This window comes from Mytilus trossulus, chromosome 6 (genome assembly GCF_036588685.1).
Source record: "Mytilus trossulus isolate FHL-02 chromosome 6, PNRI_Mtr1.1.1.hap1, whole genome shotgun sequence".
NCBI classification, from domain to species: Eukaryota; Metazoa; Mollusca; class Bivalvia; order Mytilida; family Mytilidae; genus Mytilus; species Mytilus trossulus.
In genome coordinates, this window is record NC_086378.1 from 24,360,956 (window position 1) to 24,371,863 (window position 10,908).

The following is a 10,908-nucleotide window of genomic DNA, read 5'->3' on the forward strand; positions in this document are numbered from 1 at the left end:
GAGAGGGGGTCGAGCAATTCGCAACAGCGTAGTGCAAATGCAAAAAAATAAGTATAAATTCAAATTATAACCAATTCTAATTTCTTTGACTACATTTATTCTGTATCAGAAACCTATTATGTGTCAAATATTTAACTACAATCCAAATTCAGACCTGTAACAAGCGTGAATATTGTGTCCTTTTTTGTCCCAACGGTTCAGGGTTGATTCTCTGTGGTCGTATCCAGCTGCGCTTTGTGAAGCAATTTGTTAAATACTTAAAAAATATACTGTAACATATTAAGTTGTGAATATGATGAAAATGATCATCAAAATAAGTTCAAAATGCCCTGGTGTGGAATAAATTTGTGGAAAATTGATCACACTTCTTAATTTCCTTATTTCAATCAGTTTTAAATATTGTATACTGCCTTAATGATAACATAACTTTATTAACTTTCTCAATTTGTTTGCTGAGCATAACCAATTATGGATTCGGTAATTTCCGCAAAAAAAAACTCCAAATGTTAACGAATCTGAACCACCAGCATCACATACATCAATCATAATCATCATCATCACTGACCATCACCTTCATCAACAAAAAAAGTACAATGTTTTGCCCACTGCATATAATGTTGTTACCACTGCATATAATGTCCTGACAACTGCATATAATGTTGTGAGCACTGCATATAATGTTGTGAGCACTGCATATAATAATGTGAGCACTGCATATAATGTTGTGAGCACTGCATATAATTTTGTGTGCACTGTATATTATAATAATGTTGTGAGCACTGCATACAATACTGATCATCAACATAAGGCAGTCATGATGTTCCATAATATTGGGTGTCTATTTTTAGTTGGGCTTTAATTGAGTGAGTCATTAATTGTATTATGTTGCTGATAAGCTGTATAAATGTATACCATTTTCTATTCCTAAGTCATTTAAAAGTGAAATTGTGATTAAAATAACTTTGATCCTATCATATAAATCATTTTGTCTTTTTGCACTTAAAAGATTAACTTGACAAAAAATCTTAATTTTAGGAATGAACTTGAGGCACTATCGTCATTTTTAATTTCAAAATATTTTTTAGCAAAAACCTATAGTTTAAACTTCTTGTTGAATGCGTTTATATAGTTTTACGATTGTCCGTCAGTGTTAATAATCGCCCATACGGTCTCCGTTACATCTAGTTCTCAATATATTTCAGAGAGTGTTAAAGAAAAGAAGGCTTATTGATAAGTCGGGTGAAAAGACGTGTAGCAATGACCACGCATTACCTCACCAAAGCATGCATGAAACACAGTCTAATGCCCTTAGCCTAGATAATGAGAGAAGTCTGTCTATCCAAAGTCGTTTGCATATGCCTAATTGCACTGACTCTCCACCGCCGGAGTTTACTCGACAGAGGGTATCTTGCTATGATAACATAAGTCAAACAGGGCAGTCGAACGATGCTCTGCCTATCCAAGTGATTTCAGATATGTCACCGAACTCTGATTGCAAGCAATCGGTTTGTACTCCACCGAGAGAACCCTCGTCAGATGACATTACAAGGCAGACACCAAAAACACATTATGAAAAGAAATATGAAAAATCAAAATATGATTGGAAAAAAAATGAATATGCAATAGATAAAGAAACAAAATACGAGGAATATGATACAAACCATGATGTTGATAAATTTGTGGTTCCAAAGTTTAGACTGAAAGGGAGTTTTCATCAAGGAGATAATCGATTTGGTATGAATGCAGGAAAACAATGTGTTCCAAATTGTGTTACTGCTGTTATATATAGCAAATTAAAGAATGTAAGAGCTTGGAAAACTTCACATATTAATGATATTCTTAGTGAAGGGAACGATTTATATAATTCTATTCATGGTTCTAAAGACTTTTTGCTAGTATCAGAAATGCCAACTAGCACTAAATTATTTAATTCTTCGTTTTATGTCAATTTTAGAGATTCAATCAATGCAATTGACAGTGAAATTGATGCTGATTTCCCTTTTGCTCTTCCTTTGAAAATTGGGATTGAAAATGCTCTTATTGATTCAGATGGATGTTTTGTAAGTGTAAATGGATATACAAATCTTGTTATTAAACAAGGAATTCGATTGTTTTTGTTTGATTCACATTCCAGAGACTTGCAAGGTAAACCATGTGAGAATGGTTCCAGTATAGTTATTGAGTTAACAGACATTAGCCATCTGTATTATATTTTGAAAGAGTTTGTTAAAGATGACCCACAGTCGTTATTTGAAATAACAAGTGTAAATGTAACTATTTGTTCAAAGGATACAGATAAGAGTTATACAAAGAAGACGTACAATGATGGCAAAACAAAAGTTATTAAAGACCAGGATTTAGAAATATTAAGTTCATATTCATATTCAAACTTTAATTATTTCCCACTTGAATATGAAACTAGAAAAAAAGTTTGTTCTAAATTCAAAATTTCTCATATAAATGTTAAAGAAACAGCAAATAATGGTAAAACTTTCAATATTGGTAAACCTGAAAAATTGAAATCAATAGTATCAGATGGAAATTGTTTATTTAGAGCATTATCATTTGCTATTTCACAGAGACAAGAATATCATATACAAATAAGAAAAAAAGATAGTCGATCACATATTGCATATTTCAAAATCTCTCTCATCCTTTGTTCGTGATCCGTACGAAAATGTAGAGGAATATGTCAGAATTCGGAAAATGAACGAATCAAATACTTGGGGAACAGAGCTAGAAATTCTTGCGGCAGCACATTTTATGCAAATTGATATTTACACGTTTACCAACAACAAATGGATAAAATATTCTGCTCATCAAATAGATACCAATATTAATGTTGAAAGTGACGCTATCTATTTGAAACACAATAATGAATCATCTCATTATGAAGTTGTCATGAGCGTTGAAGGGAAAAGGGAATGTGATAAATTAGAAAAGACGAAAAACGTTAAAAGTATAAGCTGTGAATTTGACAAATTACAAAGAAATATTTGCACTGATCATGATATCAAGAAAAGTAATATATTACCGCATGAAATTTTAGAAATGGATGAGCATACTGACATTACAGATCTGTCAAGGGAAAGGAGACTGGAGGTTGAAGTCAATGTTTCAATTGACAATGTTAAATGTCAAAGAAGGAATAACATTGATAGCAACCAAGTTGTTGAAGATGGAGACGTGGAAATGTTTGATACAGCGGTATACTCAGGTTTAAATTATATTCCACTTGGATATAAAACTAAGCGAAAACTTTGTATGAAATTCAAAATTGCACATAAAAATATCAAAGAAACATCAGGTGTAAATGAAAAGTTCGATATGGGTAAACCTGTAAGTTCAAAATCAATAGTATCTGATGGAAATGGTTTATTTAGAGCACTATCATTTGCTATTTCACAGAGACAAGAGTATCATATACAAATAAGAAAAAAGATAGTCGATCACATATTGCATATTTCAAAAGACATCGCATCCTTTGTTCCTGATCCATTCGAAAATGCAGCGGAATATGTCAGAATGCGGAAAATGAAAGAACCAAAAACTTTGGGAACAGAAATGGAAATTCTTGCGGCTTCACATTACATGCACGCTGATATTTACACGTTTACCAATAACAAATGGATAAAATATAGTCCTCATCAAATAGATAAAGATATAAACGTTGAACATGAAGCTATCTACTTACAACACGTTGAAAAATCATCTCATTATGAAGTTGTAATGGACGTTGCAGATAATAGTATACGCAATATACTAATGAAGAGTGAGATGATTGAAGACTGTACAAGAGTTAAATATGAATTAGACCAAAAATCAAGAAATAATTGTACTGATACAAAGAATAACAATACATTGTTGAATGAAAAACAAGTGGATTTAACAGATCTTCGAAGAAAAAGAAAACGAGAATTGGAAAAGATGAGATATTGTCAAAATGATACAGTGAGAGACAAGAAAAAGAGACGCTGTAAAGAAACGTACTGGCATAATGAAACATACAGAGCAAACATTATTGAAAAGAGCAAAAAGAAATATATGGACAACGAAACCTACAGGACCAACATGATTGAAAAGGGAAAACAGAAGTATGAAGATGATGAAACATATAGGGCCAACATGATTGAAAAGGGAAAACAAGAGTACCAAGAGGATGAAACATATAGGAACAATAAAATTGAAAAGGGAAAGAAGAAGTATAAAGAGAATGCAACATATAGGGACAACATGATTGTAAATGGAAAAAAGAAGTATGAAAGCAATGAAATATATAGGAACAATATAATTGAAAAAGTTCATGAAAAAAGATCATTATTCAAAGTCGCAAAGTCTCATATTGATGTTGTGGTTCAAACATTTAAAGATGCCATTAAGAAGGGACCAGAGTATGTTTGTGCTTGCTGTTTGAGACTTTTATTTCAAAACCAAGTCTTAGAATGCAAACGTGAAAACTATGATAAACAGCTAATACAGAAATGCGTTACAGAGAAGTATGTTCATGAGTGTTCCAGTGAATGTGAATCAAATTGTTTATTGGCTGTTTCTTGTAGGAACAAACTTTGGATTTGTTATACATGCCACAGAAAATTACATAAAGGTTTAACACCACCTGAATCGTTTTGTAATAACTTACAATTAGAAACTGTTCCTGATGAGTTATGCAATTTGAATAAACTTGAAAGCCATTTGATAGCACTTAATATACCCTTCCAGAAAATAATGAACTTGCCAAAAGGTAATCAAGCAGGGATAATTGGACCAGTTGTTTTGGTCCCGTCAGATGTCAAAGTCGTTACGAATACATTGCCAAGACCAGTGGATGATAATTTGTTAGTAAAAGTAAAGTTAAAGAGGAAATTAGAGTACAAAGGTTATGTTCAGTATGAATTTGTGGATATCAAACATGTGGAGAAAGCCTTCAACTATTTACGGAAGCACAATAAATGATATGCGAATATAGAATTAAACAGTCAGTGGATGGATACCAATAATGAACAGAATGAATCATTTGATGTAATCAATGATAGTGCAAATAATTCAAAAAATGAATCAAACAAAAAGAACGATACAGATGCTGAGGAAAGTTATCTGAATGAAAGTTTAAGAGGCATTCAGTTAGATACATGTTTACAACCAGCAGATATTGGCCAAGAGGTTTTAGATTGTTACTTTGATGAAGAATTTGACGTTGCACCAGCGGAAGGAAACAACCCCATACGTGTATTAAAAGAGGAAGGCATTGAATCAAAGACTTTCCCCTGTCATTATCCATCCGGTAAAAATACATTGACTGATCAAAGAGATATTAAGTTATCTTCTTCGAGATATTTCAATTTGAGATTGTTGAGTGTTGAAAATCGTTTTGCAAGAGATACGTCGTATATATTTTTTTGTCAGTATCTATCAGAATTGGAGAAGGTTATGTCTAATGTACAGATATCTTTACGGAAAGACTTTTCTAAATCAGGAACAGGAAAACAGGTAACATCTGATATGATTTGTAGAGGTGACGGTTTGAAACAGCTATTTAAAAGTGACGAAGGTATAAAATTTCTAAAGCCGGTAAGAGGGACCCCTCCTTTCTGGCAGAAGACGCAGAAAGATGTTTTAGCGATGATAAGACAAATAGGAATACCTGCTTTTTTCTGTTCATTTTCTTCGGCTGATTTAAGATGGTCAGAAATAGTTGAATCGATAATGATGCAGCAAGGAATTGCTGTCAATGCAAAAGAATTAAGTTGGGATGAAAAATGTAAGATACTCCGAAGTAATCCTGTAACAGCGGCCAGAATGTTCGATCATAGATTTCATCTCTTTTTAAAAACAGTTATTATGTCAGATGCCCATCCTATTGGAAAAGTGAAAGACTATTTCTATCGGGTTGAGTTTCAGCAAAGGGGTTCTCCTCATACACATTGTTTATTTTGGATCGAAGATGCACCTAAATTTGAAGTGGATGAAGATCAACAAGTTATCGATTTTGTAGATAAATATATTACTTGTTCAATGCCGTCTCCTGATGAGGATCCAGAACTTCATAAAATTGTGAATGCTGTACAACAGCATAGTAAAAATCATTCAAAAAGTTGCAAGAAGAAAGGTACGAATTGTAGATTCAATTTTCCAAGACCTCCTTCAGTGCATTCGTTCATATCTCGACCTGTCACTGAAAAAGACTTGACCGAGTCCGACATTAAAATTAGCAAAGACAAATTGGAAACTGTATGGAAAGAAATAAAGGATTCAGAATTAGATGATATTTCTACAGACAAACTATTTGAAAAAGCAGGGATATCACAAGAGGAATTTGTAAAATGCTTTCAATATGTAACTTCCAGAAACACTATTGTATTAAAAAGAAAGAAGACGGAATGTTTTACAAATCAATATAATGCACATTTACTTAGAGCGTGGGATGCCAATATGGATATTCAGTTTGTTTTAGATGTGTTTTCATGCGTTGTGTACATTATCAGTTATATAAGCAAATCTGAAAGGGAATTAGGAATGTTACTTCAACAAACAAAATGTGAAGCAGCTGACGGAAATTTAAGTGCACAACAAACCATGAAAAAAGTTGGATCTGCCTATCTTCACCATAGAGAGATCAGTGCACAAGAAGCAGTGTTTCGTGTAACTGGGTTGAGAATGAAGGAATGTTCTCGAAAAGTTGAATTTATCCCCGTGGGTGAAAATCCTTGTAGGTTATCGATTCCTCTCAAACAACTGAAAAAAAAAGTCGAATCAAAAAACAGACAACCAAAGAATGACGGGGATGAGACTGAAAATCATTCGGATGAAAAAAATGTATGGATGAGAAATAAAAATGACATTTATAAAGCCAAACCTGACATTAATTTGTTTAATGAAATGTGTTTGGCAGATTTCTGTTCAAAGTTTAATGTTTTAACTGAATCGCAAGTTCCTAAAAAGATAAATAAAGACACAACTTTTAAATTGAAAAAAGAATTGGGTTATATTAGGAAATTAACAAGAACATCTCCAGGTATTATCAGATATCCTCGCTTTTCAGTCGACAAGGTGCCAGAAAAATACTATCAAAGTATTTTACAATTGTTTTTACCCTTTAGAAGTGACGACCAATTGAAACCGTCAATGTTTGAACATTATGAAGAATTTTACAAGCGTGGGCATGTAAAATTCTCTAATAGTAAAAGTTTGTCAGCTGTGAAAGTTATTGTAGATCATAATATGTCTTCATATGTGAAAACATCAAGTTCTATAGACAAAGCCATTGAAAAGTTAGAGGAAAATGGATCACATGAAGATGCATGGTCTCAATTATGTTCCGAATCAGAAAGTGAAAGGGTTATGTGTGGTATTGAAGGATCTGCAAACGGAAATGACAGTCCTGATGATGAAATAATTGAAAACAATCTTCCAGATTTAAACCGTGAAGTTGAGAAAGAGTTCAGCTTACCGATTAGGTCTACGGTGTTTACTAATAAGGAGATTATACCGATGTTAAGAAGTATGAATGAAAATCAAAAACACATCTTCTTTGACATTAGACATTGGTGTCTTCAAAAGGCAAATGGAAAACATGTTGATCCATTTTACGTTTTCATTACTGGTGGCGCGGGAACAGGCAAGAGTCAGTTAATCAAGTGTCTGTATTTTGAGATATCCAGAATTCTTGCTCCAATCTTGTGCAACCCAGATGACGTTAGTGTACTTCTGACAGCACCTACAGGTACCGCCGCATTTAATATTAATGGAATGACTATTCATAGTTGTCTGTCAATATTCAAGTCATTATCCAAGGATCATGCTACACTAAGTGAGGACAAATTAAACACATTACGAACTAAATTGGACAACCTACAAGTACTTATCATCGATGAGATATCTATGGTTAATAAACGTCTTTTGTATTTTGTTCATGAAAGATTAAGACAAATCAAGAAAAAACCTGAAAGTTGTTTGTTTGGAGGTGTTTCTATTATAGCAGTTGGTGATTTCCACCAGTTACCCCCTGTAAAATCCAAAAAAAGTGATAAACTCTATGTAAACGATCCTTCTAATCCTTTGAATTACCTGTGGAATGAATTGTTTAAGGTAGCTGTACTGGATGAAATAATGCGACAAAAAGACGATAAAACATTTGCAGAAATGTTGAATAGACTGAGAATAAAGAAGAAACATGAGATGATTGAACCTGATGATATCTTATTGTTAAAACATTGCATGACAGAAGCACCAGATCGCATTTTACACATTTTTGCAACAAATGCTGAAGTTCAACAGTTTAATAATAGTATGATCATGAAATATTTTTCTGACCCTATATTGGTTGAGGCCGAAGATTACGAAAAGGATAAGACTACTGGAACATTGAAAAGAAAGTCTTCATTTTACAGTAGCAGTGATATTCAACTACCATCATCCATTCTTTTAGCGGTCGGTGCCCGTATAATGTTAATCAGAAATCAAGATACTAAAGATGGTTTAGTGAATGGAGTGATGGGAACAGTACATAAAATTATTACTGCTGTCAATCTTCCAGAAATAATATATATTCAGTTTGATGATGACAATGTAGGTAAAAGTGCGAAAGAACAAAAATTTATCAATGGAAATAGATGTGTAGGTTTAGGTCGGTGTTCAGAAGATTTGTCATTTCAGAGTGGTGTAAGAAAACAATATCCGTTAAAGTTAGCATTTGCATGTACAGCTCATAAAGTCCAAGGACTTACTGTGTCTGAAGTAGCAGTTGATTTGAGTAAATGTTTTACATATGGACAAAGCTATGTAGCCCTTAGTAGAGTAACATCAAATAAAGGTTTATTTATATCTGAAATGAACAATGAATCTTTAAGTGCGAAAATATATGCAGACCCTGATATTGAAGCTGGTTTAGCATCAATGCAATTATTTTCAATGAGAACTGCATCTGCGTCTGTTGCTAATATTTTGAAAGATCATCAAATGAGAATTGTTTATCATAATATCCAAGGGTTGTTGTCTCATATTGGTGATTTGAAAGTAAACAATGATATGGTAAGAGCTGACTTTATATGTTTGACTGAAACATGGTTGACATCAAATGATCAGTATGTTAATCTGAATAATTATGACTTTCGTCATGTATGCAGAAGTGAAGCTTTCAATGACGACAATGAAATGTTTCGAACAATAAAACATATGAAAAATGGAGGAGTAGGATATTTTTGTAAAAATCGTATTAATTATCAGCATATTGATTTGCACATAAAAAATATTGAGTGTATTGGTTTTAGAATAATAGAAATAAACACGCTTATTGTAACAGTTTATAGAACACAAAAGTATGATGTTGAGACTTTTATAAAACAGTTTAGATTAGTTTTAAATGAAATTAGTCGTATTTCACACAAATCAGTAATTGTTGGTGATTTCAACCAGAATATCATGAAAGACGAAAGATCTATTGAAAATTTTATGAAATCTCAAGGGTATGTACAGGTTATTACGGAACCAACAACAGAAAAAGGAACATTAATTGATCATGTATATTTGAAAGGAATTAATCCATGCTGTGTAAGGGTTATACCAACATTTTACAGTTATCATGAAGCAATTGAAATTATAACTGGAAATGTGTAACTAATGGTGTCTATCGTAAATTTCAAACTGACTCAAGGGCAATTGTTGTAAAAGTTTCTTACGTGATTGCTAAAAATTAACATGTGTAAAAAGCAGTTATGTCAAACAGGTATAGCAATGTACAATTTAATGATTTATTTTTTAATCCATTTTTACTTTATGTATATTATTTTTTTAACTTCTCTGTAACCTTTGTACTGGCATGGTTTTATGAAAATAAACTGTCTATCTATTGACTATTAGCTAATTGTTTTTTATATTACGTATTTTTATCTTTTTATTTTTGATTAATTGTCAACTTTTTACATTCAAATTCATGAAAGGTAACCTGTCAGTATATTACTCACTATAATTATCAAACATACTGTTACAATATTTATATATCAATGTTGCATTTCATGAATATATCCATCGTTGTCAGAATCAAAAACAGAACATTTTTCGGCGTTTCATGGAGAGTGAAATTGTTTAACATTGAATAATCACTTTACAAAATCAATTAAATTTATCAAAAAAATAATTTTCAGTTTTATAGTTTCTTTTATTTCAAAACCACAGCAAAAAGAAATAGTGTTTATATTTTGACAACAATTCAGTTGATGGTGTTACTTTTATTTAAAAACCAGAGAAATAAAAGAGTATTTATATTCTGATCTATCAGATAGTCGAGAATGATCATGATTTTTTTTTAATAAACATGCATCTTCTGATCTCGTAAATGTCAAAGAATGGGGTCATTGAGTGTAAAACAAGAAAAGTTTTAGAAGGTATGCTTGATGTATATCAAACGAAAGTTCGTACAAAGTACATTACAAAAACATCAATTTTATAGGAAAGACCTTTCAATTGTTTTACAAACAATTGAGATACTAGTGTTTTTTTTTCTTTTTCTTTTTTTTCTTCCAACATTTGTTTGACAAGGCCTCATCCCCTTTCTGTTGAAGTTATCAAGACCAAATATGGATCATTGATAGACCTCATCATGAACTTTTACCAGATGAACTTTTGTAGGATTTCATCATCCCCTTTAGAAGTTATCTCCCTTTTATTGATTTTTTTCAACATGGCCCCCCTTAAATGTTTTAAAAGATAGCATGACTTTATTTGGACAAAAGTTAGATCTCATCGTGATGTGTTACCCTATGAGGCTGCTAAGGATTTCATCATTCCCTATGAGAGTTACGTCCCCTTGAAGCAATTTCTTTCTTTTACATTTTTCTCAAAAAGTATTCAAGATAGAATCGATTTGAAAACGGCAACATGTACAAGACCAAATGGCAATGATAATAAACATAT

General features: G+C 32.2%; 1 protein-coding gene across 1 annotated transcript; it reads left to right on the forward strand.

Annotated features, from left to right (window-relative positions):
* The first annotated feature begins 4,983 nt into the window (after positions 1-4,983).
* LOC134722431 (uncharacterized) lies at positions 4,984-9,612 on the forward strand. Its single transcript, XM_063586053.1, has 2 exons — positions 4,984-6,706; positions 6,890-9,612. Exons 1-2 carry the CDS (start codon positions 4,984-4,986, stop codon positions 9,610-9,612), a joined length of 4,446 nt encoding a protein of 1,481 aa, XP_063442123.1.
* Positions 9,613-10,908: the final 1,296 nt, after the last annotated feature.